This window comes from Manis pentadactyla, chromosome 4 (assembly GCF_030020395.1).
Source record: "Manis pentadactyla isolate mManPen7 chromosome 4, mManPen7.hap1, whole genome shotgun sequence".
Classification (NCBI taxonomy): domain Eukaryota; kingdom Metazoa; phylum Chordata; class Mammalia; order Pholidota; family Manidae; genus Manis; species Manis pentadactyla.
Genome location: NC_080022.1, coordinates 150,586,874 through 150,614,514, shown reverse-complemented (window position 1 = coordinate 150,614,514; position 27,641 = coordinate 150,586,874). Strand labels below are relative to the sequence as shown.

Here is a 27,641-nt window from a genome sequence, read left to right as displayed (position 1 = left end):
GAAAGGGAAGTGAAGCCGCCTTCCAACCTTCCAAACCTGAGACCAAAAGTCTGAATGTGCCCCAGGGAGCTGAACATCTTCCCTCCTCTTTGGCTCCCTGTGGTTAAATCTCTCACTTGCTTCTGGCCCCAAAGCCCCGGTGGAATCTCCTGTTCTTACCACTCAGACTTAGCCTTGGAGGAGACTGGGTGAATTTCACCGTATTCGGGGACCCCGCCACCCCACCCAGAAAAAAAACTGCAGGCAAAATGTTAGTGCTTATGCAGGGGGTGAGTTTCCTTAGGAGGGGTCGCTGGCCCCAGCAGAGTGAGACCGCTGCAGCAAGTCTGATGGAATAGTGCATTCCCAGGCCTGAGAGTAGACATGGACATAATTTTTTGGCAGTGGAAGTTATTAGAGGCACTTGGACAGAGTTGGATGCCTTTATTGAATAATTGTTGAGAATTACCCTTCTTCTGCTCATCCCTCTGCCTGCCTGTCTCCAAAAGAGGGACACTCCACCTGCCTCCCCACCCTGAGTTCCTTCCCTATGCTCTGTGCAGACTCATTCGGGGAGCTCTTCTCAGATTTTCCCTGGTCTGTCGTGGTGGGTCCCTGAACCTGGGCAGCAGCTTGGAGGCTATGTCAGAAACATCAAGGGGCTGCAGAGTCCTTGGTGATGTGTGTTTCTTTCTCTCCTCTTCCTCCTGTCCTGCATGGCCTCCCTCTCTACCAGCACTGGAAAGTCCTATTTGATCAGGTATGTGAGCAGTTAAATCCCCCCAGTTCCTTCCAGCCCTCCCCACAATCAGTCTCCCTGCTTGCGTGGGCTTCCCTAGCTCTTCATTCCTGAGATGGTGACGTTGGGTGGGGGCGTGGCTTAGTGCAACACTGAAGTTGAGCGGCGCTGCTCACCACTGCTCCCCAGGGCGGTGGGTTCCCCTGAGAGGTCTTTCCCTCCTTCCTCCTCCCTATCCTACTTCAGAAAGGTGGGTTTACACCTTGTAGAAACTGTACAATATGTACAGGAGCCTGGGGCATTCTCTATATGCCAAGGGATTGCAGTTGGGTCTGGGGAGGTGGGGGTAGGGCTTAAATTAACATCCCTTCTCCTTTTCTACCTCCACCATCAAAGATCTTTGCCATCTCTGCCATCCTTGGAGGGTGACTCATACTATGGGCTCTTTTGGAAGCTGTCTACTTTAATTTTGTGGCAGGGATGGGGAGTTCTGGGGAAGTATTGTTTGCAATGTGGGGAATGGAGTTGGGAATGCCAGCTCTAGACCTGGAAGATAGACATTTGACCTTCAGCAAGGAAATGGTTTTCTTCTTTGCTTGGTACTCATGTTGAGTGATGTTGTGTATTTCCTTTCCCTCTTCCTTTTCGTGATGCAAAAGGAGAGGAGGAGTGTGGGGGGCGGGAATAGTGAACACAGTGGCCCTGCAAGTGAGAATGACTGACTCTGAAGATTGTACAACTTTAAGAGACCAGTCTGGTTGGGCATGTGTTGGGTTGCAGAGATAAAGTTGAAAAAGTAACCTGGATCAGACCTTATCCTGTTGTAGTCAGGGAAAGCCTTTGAAAGTTTTTTTTTTTAGCAGATTTGTTATAGGATCCAAGCAATGCTTTGGGAAGATCCTGTGTGATGGTGGGATGGGGGTGAGAAGGATTGCGTGCATGAGAGAGACCAATAGGGAGCCTGCTGCAGCAAATGGTCACAGGTGCCTTGACTGGGAAACTGACAGTAAGAACGGAAAGGAAGAGGCGCATGGCGATGGGAACTGGAAGGTCTTTCTGGACCTGAATAGATGAGGTGAACCACGTATCATTTTGAGGTTCTGAACTAGGACAAGGAAAGGTCAGAGTGAGAGTCGGGGGTTGGCAAAAATGACAACTTTGGCTTCAGACAAGTTCAACTGGTGGAGCCAGCTGAATGCAAATGCCCAAGTGGAACCGAAGACTTGGAATTACAACTTGAAAGACATGGCAGGCCTGGCCATGGGGGCTTGGGGGCATTATCCCCAGCACATGAAGTCTGGCTGTGGTTTGCGGAGCGTCCACTGGCTCCTGTCCCAGTCGGGTAGTGCATCTCTGCCTTGGCTTCTGAGTGCCACCCACTCTCCCTCTGGCTCCTAAGAGTATATCAGCAGCTGGCCTGCTGCCCTGAGGCAGGGGGAGCCTCCTGCTGCCACTGACACCACGACCAGCAGGCTGCCAGTCCTTCACACCTCCCACCAGATTTAGAATCAGAACCTAGAACAAAGTGTATCGTTCTTTTTTCTCTGTGTCTTTCTCATTTGGCTGATTTCCTTTGCCTGTCCCTGTATGTTTACATTTTAAAACACACTTTTTGGGTGAATGGAAGCAAACTTTAAGTAGGAAGAACTTGAAACTCAGGGGCACAGAGGGAACAGTGTAGCACCTAATATTATTAGCAGGTGGCCTATGAAATCTAACTTCTCCCAGTAGAGGGAGGTTCTGGGTGTCACAAAGAGCAATATCCCCTGCTTCTGGGAAGGCCCACCCAGAAACCACTCCAGACAGACAAAATTAATTCTAGGAAAGAAATTCCCAAAATGCAGTCTGGACAACTATTTCTCATGGTAAGTTCTGCCTTGGGTCTACCCCAGTCCCTTGGCATTAGAAGTCTATTTCTGCTGTCTTTCTTCCTCGTGCTTTGTGTTTAAAGAGAGCTGCTCAGGAGCAGGGCCAAGCCTCTGGCAGATACCCAGTCCCTCTGCGTTCCTTCCCTACTTTGTGAAGCCACCCCATGACCACTCCCCTGACAGGGCTAAATGAAGAATAAATATGAAGCTCCACAAATGGACAAACAGCTTCAGGGTGCTCAGTTGTTCAGAAAGCTGAAGTGTTTTATCTTTACCACCTCTTCCTATGGGCCTCCTGACAGGAAGGGTTTGGTGACAGGTGAACTTCGTGCATGCACTTAGGAAAGAGTGTGTGGCTGGTGGCTGTAGGTAGGCTGCCTCTCACCGCATACAGAAAGAGCCCTGACAGGGCAAGCTGGTGATGGAGTGGGATTCACACAACACCCATGAGGGCTCCTGCTAGCTAATGTGTTCACCTTCCAGAGGTCGGCAGGTTGGGAGGCCGGCCCCAGTCAGTCCTCCTGCCCTCCCTGGGTCAAGGGAACACTGGTGGTCACCCAATTTCAAACTGGGATCTGCTGGGACTGTTTTTTTCCAGGTGTTAGGAATGGAACTGGACCAGTCCCTGTATGCTGTCTGGTTCTTCAGCACATAAGGTAGAATGTGTTTTTTTGACCCAGCATGAAGCTAATTAAACCCCAAGGACTAGAAGCTGTGACCTTGGGCTATTGGTCCTCTTGTCACCCCTCAACTAAATGCCCAGGATGCACTCACTATGTGAGAGTTGGAGGTGAAGAAAACATGTGACCCCAGGCCCTTTGGAGTTTGTCCAGCCCTGCCGGCATCCTGCGCATTTGCCTGGGCTGCTCAGGGAGGGGGTAGCGTGCATCCCTCCTCACCCCTCTCCAGTTCTCCCCATGGGCTCCAGAAGTTAGAGCAGGTGGGGAACCTGAAGAACATCTCTTCTATCCCCAGAGGTTCCATGCTTCCTATATGAACCTCTGCTTGAGGCAATTGTCTGTTCATATTGTTGGGATCTTAATGGTTTTCCTAAATATCAATTTTTTAATCACCATAAATATTAATCTGTTGTTACAGTGTAATATGGTAAAAAAAAATGTCTTATTTTCCTATTGTTGAATCTTTGGGGCTCTTCTTTTATGATTCCTTCTCTTGCTTCAGACCTGAGATAGTTTTCATTCCTCTTCAGGTCTCATAAATATGTGCTTCTATTTCCTACCATTTTTTTCTATGATTTAAAAAGGAATCACCTAACCCTTTACTCCTTCTGGACCTTATTCCTATCCAGTCATGCCAGCAGCATTTATTAAGAAACTCTTCCTTTATGCATTGTTTGAGAAATTTGTTAAGTTTTTATATGTGGTTGGATTTACTTTGATTTCTGATGTATTCCACGGGTATTTGTGATTTTGCCCTGGTTATGCACTCTTTAGTTATTGCCTTATATTCCATAGGTTTCCTACAGGCTCCTCTTTTTCAGACTATGCTTTGATCATCTTAGTCTCAGTCTCTTCCTGAACTCCAGGGCATCAAGGATCCAAGGTCAAATAGCGGGTCAGTAGCAGGTGTGGGACTGGAGCCCTCTTAATCCATATAGAGCTTCTAGATGAGAAAACCATTTCCAGGTTCACCCTTAAAAATGCCTTCAAGATTTGCAAATGTTTAATGAGTTCTACTAAGTCAATAAAGCACAGTTGCTTTTGAGCTCAAATGAGCAAGAGTGAAAAGGAAGAACTGAAAGTAGCTTGACAGTGTCTCTTTTTACCACTTCCACTGGGAGCATGTGTTTCCCAGACCCCAAAAAGAACTCTGTTTTCTACTTTCCCAGAAGAAAAGTGGACAAGTCTTCATATCCCACTGGAATGATAAACATGCTACAACCAGAACATGGGGCAGCTTAGGTGGGCTGTTGGGGCAGAATTCTGGATTTGGAGTGAGATAGACCTACAGTCAAGCCTTACTAACTGGTGACCGGGATCAAGTGACATTAGCTCTCTGAGCCTCAATGTCTTCATCTGTAAAAATAGGAATGTAATCTCTAACTCCAGAGACAATTGTGGGAATTTAATGGAAGTGAAAACTCTGAGATGTCTAATACCAGTGGACATGCAGCAACTGTCTCTTGACTGGGGATCAGAATTTGCTGGAAGAAGTACAAGGCCCCCACAGGGAAGGCAGCAGCCTCTCTAAACCAGCTCCTTCCCAATCTGAGCTCCTGGAAGGAGAGCCACTTCTGAGCCCAGAGGATTTTTCTGCTTGTTTTACCCAAGTGTCCTCCTTCAGCCTGGGTGTCTTCCCTTGGCCAGACCCTTAAGTCCACATCATTTGCACTTCTCTTCAAAGCTGGTTTAAGAGGGTTCTGGGAGCTGAAAACAGGCTCAGATGAGACTGCTGAATAGTGCAAAGCCACAGAGAAAACTCTTGCCCCGGAAACAGGGACATTTGTGGTGGCCCCTGGAACACATGATTAACCAGCAGAGGGGTTCCCAGGGCAGGACAAAGTCATGGGCTTGACTGGAACCCTTGCCCAAGCTCTACACCTCCTGCTCCTTATCAGGTGGCCTCCTGGGCCCTTGAGCCTGTGGACTTCCCTCCACCGCAAAACCAGCATCTCTACCCTGGTGCTGCCCCAGTGACCTGGGCAGTCAGGTTGAATTACCTCTTTTATCCCTGACCGGCCACTCCTGGAAATGCACCTGAGAGTGGTTGTGCAGTGGGGCCAGGGGATCTGAGATTGTATGCTGCCTGGCTGACACATAACATGTACACACACGTTTGAGAGAATGACAAGTCGAACGACAGCTCTGCACGTGTTGTCTTGGTTCTGATGTCCTCTCCAAGAGCAGACCCTGAGCGAGGGGCTGCCTCACTTATGTTGTTCCCCTGGGGCAGCTCCCACCTTAAGGACCATGGATTATTAGAAGGTCAGTGGAACCATCTTATCCAGTCTGCTCATTTTGCAAATGAGGAAACAGGTCAGCGACCTGAGGCTACTCTGTGCAGTAGGCCCAGCTCTGCTCCTTCTCCGGCCTATATTCCTGCCACCAGGCCTTGCCGACTTCCATTCACTCAGCACCTGGTGACCAAGGCAGTGAAGAGGACACACATCTGGTCCAGTCCCAGTTCTGCTTCTAGCAGTAAAGGCAAGCCAGGTAACCCTCCAAGCCTGTTTTCTCATGTGTCAGCTGCCCTCAGGGGTGTCGTGGGGCCTAATGAGGTAGTTATGTAGCAGGGCCTCTGACATGTAGTAGTTCTAGGTCTTGAATCAAAGTGTCCAATCTGGGGATCCTTCCACCATATCAAGCTAACTTCTTCAGGGCAGGAGCTGGTAAAACACACTTTCCCCATACTTCTCACAGAGAAAAGAGAGAAGTTTTGGACAAAAACTGCCTGGAAGAGTGTTGATGCCTGAACAAGCATTTCCCTTCTGCAGCATGGCTGAAGGCGAAGGTGGGAACGTGGCATCTGGTCACCAGGCGACCGGAGCCGGGAGGGGGCCTCCTCTGCCTGGTGCTCCAATTTGGCAGGTCCTGGTGGTCGCTGGGGAGATTGGGCCCAGGGCAGTGTTCTGTGTTAGGGGAATGGGTCAGTGGATGTCTTGTGTTGCGAACAGCTAGCAGTAGCCGCCACCTCTGTCCCACCAGCTTTTTTGAAGCAAGGTACAGGCTTGAGTCAGTAAATATTTCTTTGAGAGAGCAAATATTGAGTGTCCAATGTGTGCACATCCATCCTCATCTTGTTGTGATCTCTCAACAGACCTGTGAGGTGAATGGTGCCATTTGCTCTTGACAGAGGAGAAAACTGAGGCCCCAGGGGGCAGGGCTTGGCCAAAGACACAGAGCTAATAGGGACCCACCGCAGAGGGGGTCGTGTGTATCTGTGTACACAAGGCCTCAGGTGGGCTCTGGAAAGGGCAGAGGTAAAGAGTTTGGTGGCCCTTTATCCTGCCCGCCCTTCTCCCAGTCCCCTCCTCCCTGGGTGCCCTCTATTTTCTGGGGAACCTAAGGGCCCCTTTGGTGGCTTCCAGGAGAAGCAGAAGGAGGAAATGGGTTTAGGCCGAAGGGAGAGGGATGGGAAGATGTCAGACCCCCTTCCCTGCTTGTACCCACTCCGCCTCTCCCTGCCTGCAGCATTCCCCCCAGTCCTCACTGCCCGGGACTCCTGCCTATATGACTGACTCACCCTGGGCGCCCAGGCAGGCATGATGGCTGGGCCTGGATGGATCAACATGGGTGTTACATCTGTTCCCGGGCACCCAGGGGCCTGCTTCTGAGTCACAGCCCCCAGCTGTTCCCTAGAGTCTAGGCACCTCTACGGCTTTCCTTGTAGAGGGTGGGGGAGTCTGAAGCGAGGGAAGCAGGGTCTTCCAGGAGGTTCTAACCTTGGGTGAAGAAGGACAGTGTCTGGTAGAAAGAGGTGGCCCCATCCCTCCCTCACAGCCCAGGTGTGGAGAGAACTGGTAGTTTTCTGGGGACAAGTCAATTGTTCAGAGTCTCAGCTGGATTCAGGCCAGAATGCCTGCTTCTCTTCTGAGGAATGGGTTTTCTGGCTCCCTAATCAGCATGCCAACCTCAGATCGTGGAGTTCAGTCTGATGCATGGGGAGGGAGGCATGCCTAAGAGACAGGCTTGGGGCTTCAGGAAGAAGCCCCGAGAGAGGTGAGCTGCTTTCTCCAGACTCCCACCATGGCAGCTGAAAGAACAGAAGTAATACAGCTGGAAAGCCTGGGTCACTGCAGCTTCTCCAGCTGTCAGAGGCCTGGCCTAGCAAATCCCAGGGGAGCACAAGGGCCCCTCATGCATCCATGTCAGAAGACTGAGAACAGGAGGGGTCAGAGCCTGGTTTTCGGGAACTGGTCTCTCTCTTTCCCAGGGAGGTCTTTGCACATCTACTTCTAGCCCTGGCTTGGAGTAGACCGGGTGGTGTTCTGTTCTACTCACTGGGAGTGCCTCTGGGCAAGTCATTTATCTGTGTATACTTCAGTTTCTGTATCTGTTAAGTGGAACTAATCACGCTTACTCTATGGTGGTATGAGAATAAAAGTAACAAAATATTTGTGAAAATGGGTATTTCAGAGTCAGGTGGAAAGCCAGGGAAGTGGTGTGAGGTGGTTTTTCCCTGTGGGGAGAATTAGCACCCTCATTTGGAAGGGGAACTGGAAGAGAAAGCTGCTGCTCCCATAACCTCACCTCCTGACCTCAGCATCTGCAGGCCTGGAACTAATTTATGGAGCTGTAAATATCCATGAATGGGCCCAAATTCCCTGGTGGGCTCTGGCTGCTGGGTAGGGACAGCACTCCTGAGTCATGAGCCCCTGGGCAGCCTCATTAATTCCACTCTGCTCAGAAGCCGGGTAATGATGCAAGGAACCAGCAGATGAGCCCTGGTCCTCCCCAAGTGGGGAGGGGCAGCTGCCCACAACTTCCCCTGCCCCTACACGCACCCCATGTGTGTTACAGGCTTATTCTCTCTTGGTAGACAGAGAGGGGACAGTGGGACTGGGATGGGAGCCTTCCTTAGATTCCAGGACCTGACCTTCCAGCCTGGGAGGTCTTCACCAGAATGGCACCAGGGTACTACCTTTGGGGTCCTTGAAAGTGCCCACACCCCTCACTGAGGTCCTGAGCCATGGAGATGTCTTTCAGCTAGATCAGGGAGAGAGAACTGGTCCTTCTGGAACAAGGAAGGGAATTCAAGTGCTGAGAGCAGGGACCAGATGTGTAATTGTCCTGGAAGTGCAGTTTGTACAAATCATACATTACATAATAGATATAAAATAGATGTGTTCCTTTCTTCTTTCTCTTATGCTTCACTGCTGCCAGGTAAATTCTGAAGCCTTGGCCCGGCTTGCTAGCCTGTAGTGGGGTGGGGAGAAGTGGTGCCGCTGTCCTGGGTGCTGAGCAGGCAGATTCCCAGCTCCTGCAGGGTGTTCCCTAAGAGCTCAGCTCAGGGACCCATTAGGCCAGTCGCTGACCCCTCAGTCTCTCCTGGGGCCTGACATCTCCCTCAACCCTCTGGCTGGGGCCTGGATCACTGGAGGACTCCAGACAAAGTGACAGCTACTTGAGGGCCCATGCTATTAGGAGATGGAGGTGAAAGACGGGTTGGGGACCACCCGACGAGGGATGGGTTTCAGCAAAGGGAAAAATGACTCTACTGTGGACTCCCAAAGAGAGTTCTGTAGAGTGTTACTGTGAAAAAAACTATGATCAGAGATCCAGTAAGTTTGGGAAATGCTGGGCTGAACAAAAACAGACAAGTTTCTCCAAAAAAAGACCTTACAAGCCCTTAATATGGTTTTTATGCATCATGCCCTTCCAAGTGGGTTTCCCAAACTTATGGGACCACAGAACCCTTATGTCATTCTCTGTCTTGGGCCTGGTGTTCCACAAAACACACATTGGGAAGCCCTGAGCCTGGGGCTATAAATTGCATACACAGGGCAGGACAGAGAAAAACAAGAGCAAAGCTGGGGCAGCCAACCCCTATGGGAACTCTGAACCAGTCCCATCTTTTTGCACCAGTTCCCCATCCGTAAAATGAGTGTGAGGTCTGACACATAGTTGATCCTTAGTAAATATTTGTTAAAGGACTGAATGAGAGGATTGGACCGGGGTCTCTCAAACTCTCTTTAGCAGCAACATCTTAGTGCTGGGCGAGTACAGGCTCTGGGCCCCCACCCTGGATGGGAATCCACTGCCCCAACACTGGCCGCTCCAGTGGGTCAGTGGGGCTCTCCACACCTAGTGTTTCTCCCCCACAAATCAGACCTCATGAGAGTGTCTTCCTCATAGGGTTATTGTGAGGTTTAAGTAGGGGGACTCTATTTCTTATCATCCAAATCAGGGCCATTTGGAGGGTGAAAAGGCTACTGTAGATAATCACATACAGACAGCTGGGATCAACCAGGACCGTCCCAGGCAAACCAGCACACAGCGTGATCAGTGGTTTCAGTGAGGTGGTGCCTGATGCCTAGTAGGCATTCTCCATATGCAGCCCGTATTGTGGTGGTGTCCAGCTAGGTAGTATGCAGAGGGCCAATACATAGACCTCCCCACCCCCTCTGGCCTTAGAGGTCTCACTGCCCCGAGAACTCTACAGAGCAGTTTGAAAACCATGGAGATGTCTTTCAGCTCTCCTGGAGCATGCGTTATGATTCCCTGACATGTTGTCCCTCCCCCATTGTCCCCAGGTCTCTTACAGCACAGACCTCACGCCCCATGTGAGCTGCCTCATTCTGACCCTGAATTTCCCATCAGCCCTTTGACAGAGAGAGGATGCAGAAGAGCAGATCAGCTGCCCTCATGGGTTGCAGATTTCTCTTCCCTGATCCCCATTTATATATGGTGCGCTTATATGTGCAGGGGTGGGGATGGACCCCTGACATTTCCCTGAGAAGGGAGAGTTCCTACCACGTGATTGCCAGAGACACTGAGGCAGTATGGTTAATGATCTGCCCAAGACGGCACAGCTGCTGAGAGCAGGGTTCCTTCTGGAACTCTCCCCCTCTTCTTGCCCCAGAGAGGGTACGGAGCCCTGGGTGACAACAACACAGAGAGAATTTGAGGGGTGCTTTTCCCAGCCTAGGTCATAAGTGTGCCAGGAAAGCACCCAGGGTGACAGATGTGATACACATCAGAGCGCGTGGGGCCCCAGGCTGGGAAAAACGACCTTGAGGATTAAGGGGCCCGTGCCCTGGGTGCTGCCAAGATTAGCCGTCCTCGGAGCCCCTGGCAGCTCTTTTCAAGGCCAAGGCAGGTGGGCAGGCGCTGTTGGGGTCACTCCTCACTTTGTGCCTTTCTCCTCCATGTGCCGCCAGCCTCCACTCGGACTTGGCCTGCTCCTCCCTCCACCGTGCTGGGCCCTATTCAGAAGGCAGATGCAGGGTTGCTCCCCAACTGCTGGCTCCCCAAGGGCCCCTGCCTGTTCACAGTGCATTCCTCCCACTGCCCCCAGACCAGCTCCAGTCAGCCTGCCAGAACCCACCCAACCCGATCTCACCCCGAGAGTGCCCCTCCGCCCAAAGTGAGTGAATCCAAGGCATGGAACACCTGGGATGGGGAGTTTGGGGGCTTCAGCACATTATTAACAAGGGAATTGCCCTGGTAGAGTTTGTTTCCCCCAAAACTCCAAACCACAGTACTAGTCTGACCTCATCCCCCACAGGTGGCCTTAAAGGAGGCCCAAAGGCAGGAAGTATGCCCCGGGCGGTCAGCCAACCCCCCCACAATGGGGTACTGCCTGTTTAACCAGACACTGAGTCCATGCAGCCCTGAAGAGCGAGTGCCCTGAATTTGTTTCAACCCACCACAGCCTGAGGGGATGCCAGCCCTGCTCATAGATGAGGCAGTTATGGCTCCAGATGTTTATCCTAAAGTATACAAACTGGTTAGTGGCCCAAACAAGAATGGGATTTTGCCCTGCTCCTTTCAGTCTTCCTTAGAAACTCTTGGCTTTCTGCTGGGGCAGTGGGACCTATTTCTCTGTGCCGTCTGGTGCCTCCTCTCCCTGGCTCGCTCTGTGCTTTTTGCTCCCTTTGTCTCCCTCTCTCTGCCTCCACCTGCCCCCATGGCCCCTGTCCACTGTCAGCCTCTGCTCTTGCCCTCCTCTTCCCGGTTGTTGGGGGTAGGGGCTGGAAGGTGTCCTGTGCACATTTGTGGAGCCCAGGCAGCTGCCCTTCCCCTCCTCTCCCTTCCCCAGTCACCCTCCTTCCTCCCTGAGGCCTCATTACTAGGGTAGAGATGACCCCCCATTGTCTGGCCTGTCTGGCTTGTCTGGCCCTGGCACGAAAGGTAGAGTTTTGGCAGAGACGGGAGGCTCGGCCTGATTCCAGCTCCTTCTCTGCAGTCTGGAGCCTATAATATGCTTGGGGCAGGACTGGCGGGCCATGGTGGGGGGTGGGAGCTCAGGGAGCCACAGGGCAGCCCCTGTCACTAGGGCAACAGCAGGGAGCCCTGGAGTGGGAGGGAAAGCAGGGGAGCAGGTGGTTCTTTGTCTGGAGCAGGAATAAGGGAGAGGGGCCTTGCTTGATCCCAGCCCCTCACCCCGCTGCCCTCCCAAGCCTCCAGGCAGCCCCTGGGAGGGATTGGCATTCCTGCTCCAAGTGAATACAAGGGCATTGGGCTTCCTTCCTCCCCCAGCAAGCAGGACAGACTCCAGGCTGTGCAGCAGACCACAGCCCCCTGCAGTGCTCACAGGGTAGGGAGATGGGGGTTGGAATATGGCCTTTCTGAGGACTCAAGGCTGCTGCTTCAACCCCTTCCCCTCCCTCACTCCCCATCAGCCCACCCAGCACCAGTGGGGCCAGGCTGGTGAGTCCCCGTGGCCTGTGCCAGCCTCTGGGGATGCAAAGGTTCCCAGGCACCAGAGAAGGAGACCCTCCCTGGCTGCCCTGCCCCTTTGCTTCTCCAGCCTTTACTTTCCTATCTAAGCAATAAGGAGGTCAGAACTGTTGCTGTTTGAGGCTCTTTCCTGCTTTAAACATCTGTTTGGAGTGGGCCCCTGAGACTCCTAGAGCCCTCTCCTTTCTCAGGCCCACACTCACCTCTTTGATCCTTAGATTTTGTTTCTGAGCAGCAGAGCAACCCCTGGAAGCTGAAGATAGGTGGCAACCAGCAGTGGTGTGGAGGAAGCGCCAGGCTGCCTTGGTGTGGAATCGTGGACCACACCTGCCAGGCAATCACGTAACTTCTCTGTGCCCATTTTCCTGTGCCTCTATTTGCTCATCTATAAAACAGAGATAATAATGGGACTTGCTTCATAAGATTGTTGTAGAAGTTCAAAGAAATCATATGCATAAAGTGCTTAGAACTGTATTTGACCCCATGAAAATACTTAGCAAGTATTAGGTGTTTTTATCCTTAAAGATCTTTATAGGAGTAAGGAGTAGTTGAGTTTCCTGAAATACTCAAGGATGTAAACCAAATACCCTGAAACCTGATATTTAGGGTTGAGGGTGGGGCCACATACAGATTTTTAAATAGGTCTCACCAGAGATGTCCTCTCTCGTTGAGTTCTGAGAACTGTAGTGACCTATGACTTGGAGCTCTTGGTTGTTTCTCTTGGACTGTCTTAGAGGTACTGCACACAGAATCAGCCTTCCTAAAATAGTCTTCGCTGACCTGTTCTAGAAAAGGGGAAAACATGGTTTGGACATGCGGACATCTGCAATGTGGGTCTTAAAATTGCAGCAACCCTCCGTAGTATCTCTAGGTGCAGTGGATTCATGTGGGGAAGCACTCTGTGGACAAGAAAGTTCTCAGCATCCGTGAGAGACAGTGTCATTTTCTGGTGGCTCTGTGAGGAGAGATGGGCTTTGGTGGAGGGACAGGAAGGAACGGCTTCTCTGGGAGAGATGAGTAAGATCCCATTCTAACTGAACCGATAGACTGTCCCTGAAAAGTCGGAACCCATCTCTTCATCCAAACATCCACTGTTTGTTCACCCAACAAATCTTTATCGATTGCTGATTATGCTGGGCTTTGCGCTAAGCATGGGGGATAAGTTGAGATGCCAACCATCGGGGAGCAGGCAGTCCAGTGAGGAGGCAGAAGCAGACAATTAGACCAGCATGGATGGAGGTCAGAGGTCTGTCCCAAGTACAAGGGCAGCAGTGAGGACAGACTGTGCCTGCAGGGAGCCCTCCCAGAGACAAGGCATCTAAGAAGCTAGGAAGGGTGAGTTGGAGCCTCCCACGGAGATGAGGGGGAGAGGGAATCCTAGGCAGGAGGACCCCTGTGTGCAAAGCTGCAGGGGGCAAAAGGGCAAAGGGTCAAAGACAAACACAGCCGAGCACAGTATCTTTGGGAAGACTAGCCCAGCCCTGGGTGCATGGAATGGGACGTGTATAAGTGCAGGCATGAGAGGAGGTGGATGCCGAGGTACTCGCAAGGCTGTGCGTCCTGCTCCCATGGCCCCACACATTCCCCCCTGGAGTCCCTCCAGCCCAGGCTGCAGAAGTTCCTCATCTTCCTCCTCTCATCACCTTTCCATCCTGCTTTCCTCTTGAGCAGAGAGGAGGGAGTTAACCTCTCTGAGCCTGTGTCCTTAACCATGGATGAGAAGGTTAGGTTGGATGATCACAAAGGTCCCAGGGCCTTCTAGGGTTTTCAGTGGTTTTCCACGCCCCATGGGAGCCTTGGAAACATCCCAGGCACTGCCCAGGCCTCTGTGGGCAGAGGGCTGGGGACAGAGGCGGTGAATGGTGGTGGAGATGGGGCAGAGCTGAGGGGTGCCGATCTGCTGACCCCGATGCTGTCTGCTTCTCCTTCAGTTTGACCCTGGGAACACAGGCTACATCAGCACAGGCAAGTTCCGGAGCCTGCTGGAGAGCCACAGCTCCAAGCTGGACCCACACAAAAGGGAGGTGCTCCTGGCTCTCGCTGACAGTCATGCTGATGGACAGATCTGCTACCAGGATTTTGTCAACCTGGTGAGTGCTCTGTGCCCACACCACTGGGAGATTGTGGCTTAGAGGAGAGATGTTCAGAGTGGACACAGGAAGCGGGGCGCAGAGCTGAGCTAAATGGGCACGTGGGGACAGTCGGGATTCATAGGCTGGGCAGTGGAGGTGAGCCGTGACTTGGAGCCCAGCAGGGCCACCAAAGACCAAGCCATAGGTTTGAGTCTGCATGGCCTCATCACACAGCCCCAGTGCCACATGTTTGCAGCATGACCTGTTCTGGCTCAGGGCAGAGTGAGGGTATGGGTGCATCCACCTGGAAGAAGAGGCTTCCTTATCTAATTAGCATAGAAACACCACATGGGTTAATGTGGACTCCCAGCTCACACAGATCTGGATTGAATCCTGATCCTGTGACTTATGATCTGTGAGTCCTTGAGAGAATTAGTTACCCTCTCTGAGCCTTAGTCCTCACCCTTGTAACATGAGGATAACACTATGCACCAAATACCTAAGGCAACACCCTCTTGTGCTGCTGTTTATACCCCTGTCTCTCCTGGTAAGCTCCATGAGGCCTACAACATGGGTACTACTGTGCCCAGCACAGTTCTAGGCACAGCAAAGGTGCAGGTGAATGGTGAGTGTGTGTGTGTGTACATGCTTCTCCTGTGCTCATGCTGGCCCTGTCCCCACCATGGCCTATGTGCATGTTCATAAGTGTGCAGTGCACGCCTGGGGATTGGGAGAAAGGATGGTAAGAGTGGCTGCAAAATACCTTGACAACATGATCGTGTCTTGGGCTTGTGGTGTACATGGAACCCCAAGCCCTGCCTGTATTTACAGAACTCCTGAGCTGCTAAGGAGAACCAGATCCAAGCTTTGTAGGCATGGAGGGGATGAGAATGAGTCATCCTAGTTAGAATGATTAGAAGGGGTTCATCTGGGAAGGCCTGCTGGAGGGGGTAAGCTTTAAGCTGGATTTTGAAGGTGAGAGATGGCAGAACCCAGGAGTGGGGAAGGGGCTCTGCAGATGGAGGCTCCTTCTGCCTGGCCTGGTCTGAACACAGACCTCCCCCAGCTATCTTCACCCTGATGGGGCTTCACACCCCCTGTGCCTTGTTCTGGCCTGGTTCACCTAGTCCCACCCCAGCGCCCATGGAGCAGCCACCCAGGCAGCGCTGTGGGCCCTGGGGTTGGGAGAGCTGTGTCTCTAGGATGTCTCCCCATAAGAAGGGCATGGAGTGTGGTTGTGGAGGGCAGGTGGGAGGCAGTGGGAGGCTGAAAGTCAGCAAGGCTGCCTCTGGCTTCTGGGAATCAGGCTAACTAGTGAGTTTGTGTCAGGGCATCCTCAGGCTGCTGAGAGTAAGGTCAGTCCTCAGGCAGGGCTCTATGATCAGTTCCTGGCTCACTAAACATTAGAAGTCCTTTGAAGGCCCTTTAGAGTGGTGGCCTTCCACAGGCGGAGCTTTGGGTTCTGGTTCTAGGACCTCTCTGCAACTCACCTGTCTAACCAGGGGCTGCAGCCCTCTTTCCTATCTAGTGTGTCTGAGGACATGAACTCCTTACTCATCCTTCAGTTTTCACTTAGATGCCATGTCCTCCAGGAAGCCCTCCCTGACCACCTGGAGTCAGGTCAGGCTCCCTCCTGTAATGCTCCCACAGCAGCCTTCACACTGAACCACAATTGCAGATTACTTATCTGTCTTGAGCACCACTGTACTCCTGTGTCTGGCGATGTGCCTGATACTTAGTAGTTGCTTGGTATATTGTGACAGGGTGATTGGTGGGTGGGTAGATGAAAAGAAGGGGTAGTGAGTATGAACACAGGCTCTGGCGCTTAAGTGGGTTTGAGCTTGAAGGGTTTCTAAAACTCTGTGCTTTGGTTTCCTTATCTAGCAGAATGGGGATATTCATAGTCCTTATTTGACAGGTAGACCAGTTGTATCAAATGAGCCAAAAACATGTGAAGTGCTTAGAATAACACAACTCTTGACACATGAGAGCTCAGGGAATAGTGCTTCTTATTAACTATTTGTAAAAGAAAAGAGGAGGTGGAATTAAGCTTGGTTGGTCTGAGGAACATGCTGGCTGGGTAATCGGTTGGTCTCCCCTGAGACCCCGGCTCTGACTCTCTCCCTCACCCTGTTTCCTGTTCAGATGAGCAACAAGCGGTCCAACAGCTTCCGCCAGGCCATCCTGCAGGGGAACCGCAGGCTCTGCAGCAAGGCCCTGCTGGAGGAGAAAGGGCTGAACTTCTCGCAGCGACTGATCCGCCATGTGGCCTATGAGACCCTGCCCCGGGAGATTGACCGCAAGTGGTACTACGACAGTTACACCTGCTGCCCGCCACCCTGGTTCATGATCACAGTGACACTGCTGGAGGCAAGGACACGGGTGGGGAAGGGGCTGCTCAGCCTTAGCGAGTGGGGGTCCAAGAGGATATCTGAGATCATGGGGGAAGATTGTAAGGCAACGGCTGAGGGTCAAATAGCAGTAGTCATTGCCAGGCAGGCCTTGGCACAAGGTATACAAATGTTGCAACAACCCCTGGACCACAAGGATATCCCAGAAAAAATTATTTCCAGCCACATTCACTGCAGCAAAATCTGCATATGAGCACCCGCATCAAAACAATACCAAGAAAGCAATGTAGAAAGTCGTTGGGTTGGGAAGTTAAGCTAGGCTAACTCTTTAAAACAAATTTATTTCAGTTCCTCCCTGAGTGAGTAACATGGACAAGTCATTTGCTCCCCCAGGACTGCATCCTCCCCCTGTAGAGGAGGAATAACCAGGCCCGCCCCCCTTCTCCCAAAGGACCACTGTGGTTTGAGTGAGAGTGGCTGGTGGTACTTTCTGAACACCGGAGCATCACCCGAACACACAGGGGAGGGAGTGTTTATGAACACGTAAATGTGGACTTAACTGTTTGGAAAGCACATTCACCCCTTAGGGAATAATCAGCACCTATTATTATTCTCAAAGTCTCCTGCTTATGCAACAGAACCCAAAGGTGCCAGTTGCTGAATCAGTGCCCCTGCATGAGGAACTCTGAATTCTTTGGGCTGTTCAGCCTAAGAACCTGTGGGCCCCCCAAGCCCAGCTCCTGAATGGATGCTTGGCTTCCCTTTGGCATTTTATAATCTCCACTGTTTCTCTTCCAGAGCCATGGGCCTAATTACCACCCCTGCATATGTTCTTGTAAAGTTCCTGCCAAATCAAATGGCAGGATCGTTAAAGCTTCACGGCATCCTTCTTTTTCAGCTGGACTGCAGACCAGAGCTCCCTTGTTTGTTGTTAGGCTTCATCTGAGTACATGTTGAAATCGCGATTTTTCTGAGATATTCTAGGACTTGTTCTCCAAACGCTTACTGTGTTGGTCTATTTATTAAATTCTATTTGAAGACCAGTAATAATGAGCTGCCTTAGAAGCTGTGTTTGCTGCTGGCCACCCACATTGTGTTAGGTGGACAGAACAGCTCCCCAGAGAACCCAGGGGACTCTAAATGCCATGTTCCTGAGCCATTCCCAGGCTTGACCCCAGGGGTCTTAACCTGACGCTAAATACAGCTGTGTTCGCTGAGTGCAGGCTGGACATCCTACTGGCTCTTCATGTACTTTCCCACTTTCAAACCTCTGACCACCCTGTAAATTCAGGCAGTGACATCCCCATTTCCAGATGAGGAAACCGAGGACCAGAGAATTCGAATAATTTGTCCAGGGCTGTCCAGAGGAGCCAGACAGGCTTCAGATCTCCAGAAACCTCAGCTATGTGAACACAACCACCAATCTAGAATAAAATGCTGATATAACTGTTTCAAAGCCTAAGACTTTTGTTTTATGTACAGTTCTAGTAAGCTGGTTTCCTGATTCCCTAACAGAAAATAGAAGGGCCATGGTGGCAAGCTACTAGAAGGGGCCCACAACCGGCCAGCAATGAGAAGTAAGAACCTCGGTGCAGAACCTGGTTAAAAACCTGCTGGCAACCTGGCAGTATGGGAGAAGACAAAAGAAAATTTAAAAGCAGACCTGAGTCTTAAAGAAACACAAGAATTTGGGGCCATTTAGTATAAGAATGCAAACCTCTCAATTGCTGGAAAAGACCTCACTCCTGTAACCCAGATCAATTACTGAGGCATCCTTAAAAGACTATGCATAAACCGTGATTAAGAACACAGGGACATAGATGATGCCTTTTAGAAAGAGCTCCAAAAAAAAAATGGTTAAATACCCTTTTGGGGCTTAAACAAGTGTGCTTCAGTTATCTGCAAAACAACTTATGTGGAGTGTAGTTGGGGATGCAGAGAAACTGGAGTGTTTGTGCACCTTTAGTGGGAATGTAAAGTGGTGCAGCCACTATGGGAAGCAGTATGGTGGTCCCTCAGAAAATTAAACATAAAATTACCATATGATCCAGCAATTGTACTTCTGGGTATATATCCAAAAGAACTGAAAGTAGGGACTCAAAGAGATATTTGTACATCCATGTGAATAGCATTGTTCACAATAGCTAAAAAGTTGAAACAACCAGTGTCTCCATTAATGGATGAATGGATAAACAATGTGTGGTATAAATACAGCAGAATATTATTCAGCCTTAAAAAGGAAGGAAATACTGACATGCATGGATCTTGAGAACATTATGCTAAGTGAAATAAGCCTGTCACCAAAAGACAGACACTGTATGAGTCCACTTGTATGAAGTACCTAGAAGATGCAAATTCATAGAGACAGAAAGTAGAGGGGAGGTTGCCAGGGACTGAGGGAAAGGAGAGTGGGAAGTTAGTATTGAACAGGTACAGAGTTTCAGCTTTGCAAAGATGCAAAGACTTCTGTGGCTGGACAGTGGTGATGGTTTCAGAACAATGTGAATGTACTTAATGCCACTGAGCTGTATGCTTAAAACTGATTACCATGGTAACTTTCATATTATGTGTATCTTCCCACAATTAAAAAAAAAATCAACTTATGTGGAATTGCATCATCCTCCCAAATGGGGATGTGAGTTATTACTGGAATTAAAGTGTAAAATCCTCCAAGCCCTTCCTGCTTAGTAGGGAGGGCGGGGACCATGTAACCATTTTGTGAACATTTAGCACAAAATAATCAAACAGAAGTGGGGTAAGAGATGGTTGAAAGCTAGGCTGAGCCCTGGCCATAGGAGTGTCCCTCATTCACTGCAAAGATCTTCCAAAGGTCAGCACAAGAGGGATTCTGGGCAAGTTTTGCACCTAGTAACAGGCCCTCTCCATTTTGTACTTTCCTCTAGATTGCCTTTTTCCTCTACAATGGAGTGTCGCTTGATCAATTTGTGCTGCAGGTAACCCACCCACGATACCTGAAGAACTCACTGGTTTACCACCCACAGCTCCGAGCGCAAGCTTGGCGCTACCTGACCTACATCTTCATGCATGCTGGGTGAGTGCCTGTCTTATTCCACTCTGTCAAGAGTCCTTACAGAAAAATAAGTAGTCCAGATAACCTGGACTGAAATATATGTGTTAGTTTATTTTTATCTACCTAGACACAGGATTTGAGGTGGCTCCTTGAAAGTCATCTAATACCAAACTCTGTAAGTTAATTATTGAGAATTTATGAGTAGGGAAAATAGAGGAAGGAAAATGTTGAAAGCCCCCAGTGAGATCAGCACAAACACACACAGCATGTGATTCTATGTACTTGATAGAGGTAGGTTACAGATTTACTCTTGAGCTTCCTAGTGGCCAAAGCAAAGAGAGAAATCGGGTCATTTACCAGGTTCATTGTCCACAGATTATGTGTGTGTGGTGAGTGCCCTCATAAATGAAATAAAAGACAGATTTACTGAAATCATCTTCCTCCCAAGGTAGTCTCCATATATGCTGAGAGTCTTTTCAAGGAAGTCTGTCAATACTTATAGTTTCTGTTTATATGGCCATGTGCCTCTTTGGGGGCTAGAGTGCAATCAGTTCTCACAGGTGCCTCCTCCCCCATGATAAGTACCTACTAGGTCTAAAGCCCTTGAATAGCATGATCTTGACTGGAGACTGTCTTTAGCTAACAGAAGCACAGAATTGGGAAAGCAGAGTCTCTGTACACCAGACTTCTGTGGTGTCTTTTGTAGCCTCTCCAGAGAGAGAAGCAAAGGAACTCACTAAAAAGCCCTGGAGTGCTTGTCTGTGGGGCTGGACATAGGAAGAGGATCACTCTGGCCCCCATGGCTCCATCATCCTTATTCCTCTACAGACCCATTATGGCCAAGAGGGAACCCCACTGTGGCCTTCCTTTCCTGCTGAGCCTCTAAAGTGGCGCAAATGCCAACCCCTAATTGGCCACACCTCCCAGGGAGGAGGTTTTGGGGTGAGGAGACATCTTGATGGTTACTAATGGCTGTCTCCACTCTGAGTCAGAGGGGACAGTTAGCACAAGCTGTTGCCTTGCCCGCTATGTCCCAGGCTTTGATCTCACATGACTAAAGACCAGAGGGACGGAGGCATGTCCCGCATGGTGTTCTCATGAGGCCAGATCTGGAGCCAAAAGGAAGTGGAGGACTTCCCTGCCCAGGCCACACAGGCCTGTGGCTGCACATGGGCTAGAACTACTGCCTTATTCCAGGACTGCCCTCTGGCCTTTGCTGATTCCCCAGCGTGAGGAAGGAGAACAGACAAAGCCTCCTTGTCCATTGCCTGCCTCTGGGAGCTTAATGCCAAGAGGCCACAGAGGACAGGGCACAGGTGCTCTCAGCTGAGGCCATGGGGGGTGGCCTCAGGCCTTTCTCTGGCCTGTTTCTGATGGGGCAATGCCTGCCAGGGACAGTCCTGAGAGGGTTCTCCAGGTCTGTGATTTTGAGGGAGGGTCTCTTGGCTGGTGCTGCAATAAATGGGAAATAGGAACAGCTGGCCAGCATCTGGGGCGAGCCCAACAAGATGACCTGCTACTCAAGGACACATTGGGCCAGCGAATTCAGAAGTCGCTGTGGTAGAAAACAAAGAGCTCAGGTTAGGAGACAGAAGCCCTGTGTTCCCCTCCCTGGGTCTTGTCTAGGTTCAGGATCTAGGCTGTAAACCAAGGAGACAGGACCAGAAAACCTCTGAGGTCTCTCTGATGATGAGTCTGATGCAGCCCAAAGCTCCTTTACAGTGCATTTGTCTAACACTTCGAATCTGGAATCCTTCAGCTGGCACAGTCCGTGGAGGCTAGAAGATTCCAAGCATGGTGGGAATTCGGGACAGAGTCTGATCTTTCTGAGCTGCCTCACAGGTGCCTGCCTGGGGAAACAGGTGCCCATGTGGGCTCCATGTGGCACAGCATTTGGCTTCCAGGCAAAGCCCTGCAGACAGGAGCAAGGCTGTGACCCAGGCCAGGGTCCAGACCCCTCCATACGAACTCTTGTACCCTGTAACCTAAACATCCTCAGGGAGCTGTCCAGCTTCTGTAGGCTAGTTTAAATGAGGTAATGGATGTTAAAGTGCTGTGTGAACTTAAAAGCACACATTGATGTAATAGTAATATTATGGTCTCTTCTAGTAACATACACACTTGACTAGATACCATTTAGCAAAGATATATGGTCACAGGTATATGATTGTGTAAAAAGGAAGGTATTCACAGGGTAAGAAAGTCCAGCCCTAAATGGTTAGTGGTAAAATGGGTCCCTCACACCAGGAAGGAGAAGCCTCCCTGATGAGATTTTAGGTTCAACTTTGAACTCTTAAGTCCTTAGGGATGTCCCAAATGCCTAGACTTGTTTCGACAACATCTTCCTCTTTAAATATCAGTAGCTCTGACAAATACAAAGGTGAATGAACTCTGTTCATCAGAGACCTGGGCTGTGGTCCCAGCTGGCCACTCACCAGCTGTGTGACTTTAACCTGGTCAGTGCCTCTCTTTGAGCCTTGGATTCTCATATGTGTCAATTGACCGAGTTTCTGGATCTTGATTGTGTCAGCCCCGCTCACTGTGGCAAGTATAGATACTGTCAGGCACCACTACACCTGTGCCCCTATTCCAGGGTCAGGGAAGGTATGGAAGGAATACTTTTTCCAAGATGAAGTGTCTGCATTGTAACTGTTGGCCCACGCCCCATCCCACCCTAAACCATGAGCTCAAAGTTAGGTGCAGGGGCTTCTTCACTGCTGGATCCCCAGCATCTTGTCGTACAGTGTTGGTTGAATGAATGAGTGAAGTGTGGTCTTTCTGTACAGGATAGAACACCTGGGACTCAACGTGGTGCTGCAGCTCCTGGTGGGGGTGCCGTTGGAGATGGTCCATGGAGCGACCCGCATTGGGCTTGTCTATGTGGCTGGCGTTGTGGCAGGTAGGCATGTGGGCCCATGTCCGCAGGGGTAAATCTTCTCAGGGTGGCTGGGAGACCCATGGAGGGGCAAGCCCCACATTTCCGGGGCACACAGTGCTCTCATCACCAAGACTCCTGACTAAGGTTACTGCCCAACTTCCCCAGGGAGGCTAGAAAGGGGGCTGCACCTAGACAGGGAGACGGGTAATGGCAAAAGGAGGAGAGCACAGCGTTTGGAACAGGCCGACCACCGGAGTTTCCATTTTTACACCGTCGCATTGTAGCTGTGCGAGCTTGGGGAAATTCCTTAACCTCTCTTGGCCCCATTTAGCTTTAAGCGGGATCTAATAAGATTGCCTGTAAGGTGTTAAGAGGGTGGAGTGAAGTGACAAATGTAATGACAGTGCTGTGTAAACCATGCAAGGGCACAGTGAGATCTCTGTAGGGACATCCAAGGTATGGATGAAGCCAGGCACCTCCTCTGCCAGGCCAGCGTCTGTACCCAGAGGGAGATCTTGCCTCTGCCCAGGCTGGTCACTGTCTTTTTGATTGACCCACTGCTGACAGGAGTTGGTCTAGGAGGTAGTGAGTGCTCATGCCAGCTGGAGGAGTCTGGGGCCCTGGATGACTCAGCTCCCATGGCAGGTGATAATGGCCTTGAGGATACTGGCCAGCATGACTTCCACATCCCTCTCCCCAGTGGGAGGGGAGGTATGCTGGGCTGAGCTAGGGAGAGAAGAGCAGATTTCTGCAGGAAAAGTCTGCACCAACTGGGTTTCTGAGCAGAGGATCTCCCTCTTGACGTTTCCAACTTTATTGCTGGCTTTTTCTTTTTTAACAAGGTTTGCCGCCTCAGCTCTTCACCTCAACAGCTGTGCCCAAGGGAGCTTTGTGTGTATGTTTAAGTAAGATCTTAATCCTTTCTGAGTGGCATTAAAATTGTCATCAGGAGAGCAAGCAGCATTGACCTTGTAAACAACAGGCAGGCAGGGACCCTGGGAGTACCTGAAGTGGCCTCAGGAATGGAATATAGAAGGGCCACACCCCACCCATACAAGGCTGGTCTGCTAGTTCGTGAACCCTCAGCCTGGGAGGCTGGCCCAGCAACACCTGCAGTGCATCTCAGTGCTGAGTTAAAACTTGGCCACCTTGGACAGCACCCACGAGAGCTTCTCCCAGAATCCAGCACCTTCCACATCCTTGAACAAAGGTCTAATGAGCATCTCTGTGTGCCAGACTTATTCAGCCACCCACATACCCTTAAGTCTTGACATCTGGAGATTTATAGCCCTATTTTCCATACCTAGATACCCAGAGACCCAGATGGTTAATGGCGAGGAACAGGAAAGACACTCAAAACACTTGCTGTTAGTAGTCAATTAGATGGGAGTGCTAATAACCCAGAAGACAGAAATAAGATTCAGAATAGCTCAGGCCTCACCAAAACTAGACACCACCCAGCAGGGGAGACAGTGCAGACATCAATTCCCATGACACCAGTGCAAAGTGGGACGGTACACAGACAGAAGGGGCACTCTCCAGCTAAACATGAGGGTGTGGGGCTGTTTGGTAAGGTAAATGACGTGCACTGTTCTCTCTTAAGTCATTGATTCAGACCAGAGGCCACTTTGGTCACCATATGTTATATCATTGATCTCTAGGATTGAGTTGATTGATCTGCCTGCACCCCTTCCTCCCTCTCTGCTCAGCATGCATCTCTCCTTAAAGAGGGGGTCCATTCACAGATAGCCAGACCTTGACTACCGAGCCAATAATATCAAGTGCCTGGTTTGTATTTCATCTTCCCAGCAGCTCCATGAGGCAGGTACTATTGCTCTCTACCTGTTACAGATACAGACCAAGGCTTAGAGAGCTTAAATGACTTGCCCAAGAAGACATCATTGTAAGTAGTGGAGCTGGTGTGAGCTGGGCTCACACCCAGGCTGTCTGACCCCAAAAGCTGTGTGCTAAACCACTACCCTACCTTACAAGAACCAAAAGGCCTTTTCCTTTGTGTAGATACTAATTTATTGTCAGAAACCAAGGGAGGTCTTAAAAGACATCAGGCCCTGCTCTTTAATTCTTGCCTCATGGAAGTATTCCATATTGAAGGCCGTCACATTTTGTAATGATGATAGCTAACCTCTGTGAGGCAGACATGTGAGAAAGCGTTCACAAGTGTTAGCTGCTGTTTTCACCACAGAGTCTTATGAGTGGGTACTGTCACCCCCATTTTATAGGCAGTTCAGAGGTGAAATGACTGGCTCATTTTGCTCCACCAGGAAGTCCTAGAACTGGGGTGGAAACCTTTCCTTGACCCTGTGCTTCTACCCATTGCTTGAGGCTGATGTATCTCTCACTTCCGGCTAACAACTATATGGCTAACAATTTAAGTACTTTAAAAACCAGTACTTTAAATATTCCACCAAGCTTTTATTATAGATTATACAGATTATAAGCCATGTGTGCATCCCCAGAGCCGAGTGCAGGGCTTGGCACATGTCCAGCAATAAATATTTGTAGAATAAATTAAAGAATAAATGCATGAAGTTACATTGCCTAAAGGTAGGTGTTCTGCCAGTTTTTATTTGGATTTTTTTTATAATGACCAAGGGAGATGTTGGAGAACACCTGCTTTAAATTTTCTGGGCTAAAATTATCACACTGTGCATTATGGCAAAGTCACCAATTTATCCGTTTGCTGGCGTGAACCCAGAATTGTTTTTGGAAAATTCATAGCCCTGACTAAAACTAGTCCTGTGGTCTGCACTAGTTTTAGGTGTGCTGTGTGACTCCAGCTTGCTACTCTCTTCCTGTCCTCTGCTCCCATGACCTCCATGGAATTCATACTGGCCTTATTGAACTGTCATCTGTTAGGCAAGCTGCCTGGCCCAGGCTTTCTGCCCCAGGATGGCCTTTATTATGGTACTGATATGCACACATGCCCAAGGTTGTATTTGATCTCTCCTGCACCTGTATTTGGTCTCTCTAGTCTAGGTCTAATCTGCGGTCACTTTTGGGAAGTCTTCCTGCCACAAAATGGGGGCAGGTCTATCCAGATAGTTGCCTTCAAGATTCTAGAACCAAGATCTGAACCTCAGACTCTGGATCTTAGGCCAAGACTCAGATTATTGAATTTCTGATCTGAAAGGAACCCTTGAGACCCCCTCCGTTGGGTGGCAAACTTCTCTCCCCAAGCCCCGTGACATTCAGTCAGAATGGCTCTCTGTGCTCTGCGACATGGCGTAGGGGTATAGGTAAAGTTTCCTTTAGAAAAGAGGGTTTCACTGCTCAAAAGTCAGAACGCCTTAAACATCCTCATTTCACAGATGTGTAAACTGAAGCCCAAAGAACTCACAGCCTGTGACCAAGGTCACACAACTAGCTAGCCACGCCCCCATTCCATACTCCTGCCACAGTCCCAGACTGACGTGTGGCCCTGGGGTCAGGACTCCAGTCCATGGGTGGGGTGAGGGAAAGGTCAGTGTGTGGAGGCTGGACCCTGGGGGCTTCCCTGCCCACCTCTCTGCCCCTGGTGGATTGCATTGGGGAGGCGAGGGGAGCAGGCTCTGGGCTGGTTTGTAGAGACCTGTGCGGAGGCGAGAGGCCAGCCCGGGAAGGCTGGGGCTCCTCTGTCCAAAGGGTAATTAATGAGGAGCTGTTCGGCAGCCAGACCTCGGCAGCCCTGCAATGCAGCCTTCTTAGCCAGCCCGCCAGGAGAGCGTGGGAACCCTTTGTCATGCAGATCCTGCTGGCTGCCTGTTTGCCACTCTGGGATTTTTTTTCTGTTATATATGGCTAACCCCTTGGCTAGGCAGTAAAAAAAAAAAAAAAGAAAGAAAGTTATCTGACAATAGATCAATACCTAATTAAAGCCAGAGGGAAAGCATGAAAGGGAAGGAGAAAGATTTATAGTTGCCCTGGATGGGGAGAGAGATGTGGGAGTTCTCCGTTCCTGACAGTTTGTTTTTTCCTGGGAGATTCCATCCCCCTTGAGCCCGAGAATCTGTTGTGGGGATCACTTCCTTGAAGGATGGCAGGGAGCCTTGAGGTGTGATGGGGTCAGGTGGGTGGGGAAGAGAAGGAGGATGTTCCAGGGGCTCTCCATGCCCAGGGTTGTCAGGCGCTCCCATTCCTGGGCTGGACCAGCCTCCTACATGGTGGACCTTCCCCCGCTATAGGACCTGCGACCTTGGCCTCCCGCCTGTCCCTCATCTCTCCACCCAGGCAGCGGCTAATTGGTTCATGAGCCTGCAGGCATTTTCCAGTGGTGATTTCTGCACACTCACCCAGGCCAGCCACCTCTTATCCTCTGAGCCCTGGGCTCTACCTCCTGGTTATTTTTAGTCTCCTGTGTCCTTCCCTGGAAGCCAAAGCATTGATCACACTTAAGTGAGACCAGAACACTACATTTGCCATCTCCTCTCTTCCCAGCTTCCCTCCCAGGACAAAAGTTTGTCATCCCCCAGACCAAGAGTCTGTACCCTTCCTCTCCCCCAGATGGTATGACATCATCTCTCTCTTCCCTGGGACTTTTCAAGGACATTTTCCCTCCAAAGAAGCCCCTCTCTGGAGATGCTGTTGGCCTTTGTGATTGCACTCAGCTGGAGGAAGGTTGGAGGTGATGCTAATAAGCAGGTTTCTGGATGCTGTTGAACAGAGAGAGTGACGGTAGAGGGGGGAGTCTGACCTCTGTACCAGTTTGGGGGAGTGGCTACTGTTGAGGCCAAGAACGTGGGCTCTGGGTCAGGCGGACCTGGACTCAAAGCCTGGTTCTAGCCCTTCCTACCAGCTGACTCTGGGCTCAGTCTTCTTATCTCTGCAGTGGCCCTTGCCTCAGAGGTTGTCTTGAGGGTTAAAGGGGAGAATACATAAAATGCTTGGCTAATGGCTGACACACAGTGCCCCGTAAGTGGTGGCTGTTTCTGCAATAACTGCTGCTACTATTTTTGTTATTGCTCAGAATGCCGGGATAGCACAACTGAGGCAGCAGCTGGATTGGCAGGCAGATGAGCCCTTCCCTCTGTTGAGGTTTTGCTTCCCATCTGTAAAAGGAGGTTTGAACCCAGTGGTTCTTTCTGCCATAAACTGAATCCTTTGGAGGGTCCAAGGCAACAGTGGGATCAAGGGAAGAAGAAATGAAGCCTTTCACTCTGGGGTGTTACCCCGGGAGCTGCGACACCACAGGCCTGGGGCTGGGGTGAGAGCCGACAGCAGCATTCTTGACCCCCTGCTCTCTCTGCCAGGCTCCTTGGCCGTGTCTGTGGCCGACATGACTGCACCGGCCGTGGGCTCCTCTGGAGGAGTGTATGCGCTCGTCTCCGCGCACCTGGCCAACATCGTGATGGTGAGCGCCTCCTG

The 27,641-nt window shown here is 50.5% G+C and overlaps 1 protein-coding gene across 3 annotated transcripts in view; it reads left to right on the top strand.

The window, feature by feature from the left end:
- Window positions 1-27,641, top strand: part of RHBDL3 (rhomboid like 3) — a 41,945-nt gene that overhangs the window by 1,099 nt on the left and 13,205 nt on the right. Inside the window, exons 1-6 of one of the 3 annotated variants that reach the window (XM_057501183.1) lie at window positions 544-739; window positions 13,880-14,038; window positions 16,166-16,390; window positions 19,275-19,423; window positions 22,189-22,301; window positions 27,527-27,627. In XM_057501183.1, the coding sequence (XP_057357166.1) occupies window positions 659-739; window positions 13,880-14,038; window positions 16,166-16,390; window positions 19,275-19,423; window positions 22,189-22,301; window positions 27,527-27,627 (828 nt within the window). In that variant the 5' untranslated portion in view covers window positions 544-658. Of the gene's footprint in view, window positions 1-543; window positions 740-13,879; window positions 14,039-16,165; window positions 16,391-19,274; window positions 19,424-22,188; window positions 22,302-27,526; window positions 27,628-27,641 lie in introns of those variants that run through there. The other 2 variants (XM_036879034.2, XM_057501184.1) reach the window with 2 other exon arrangements.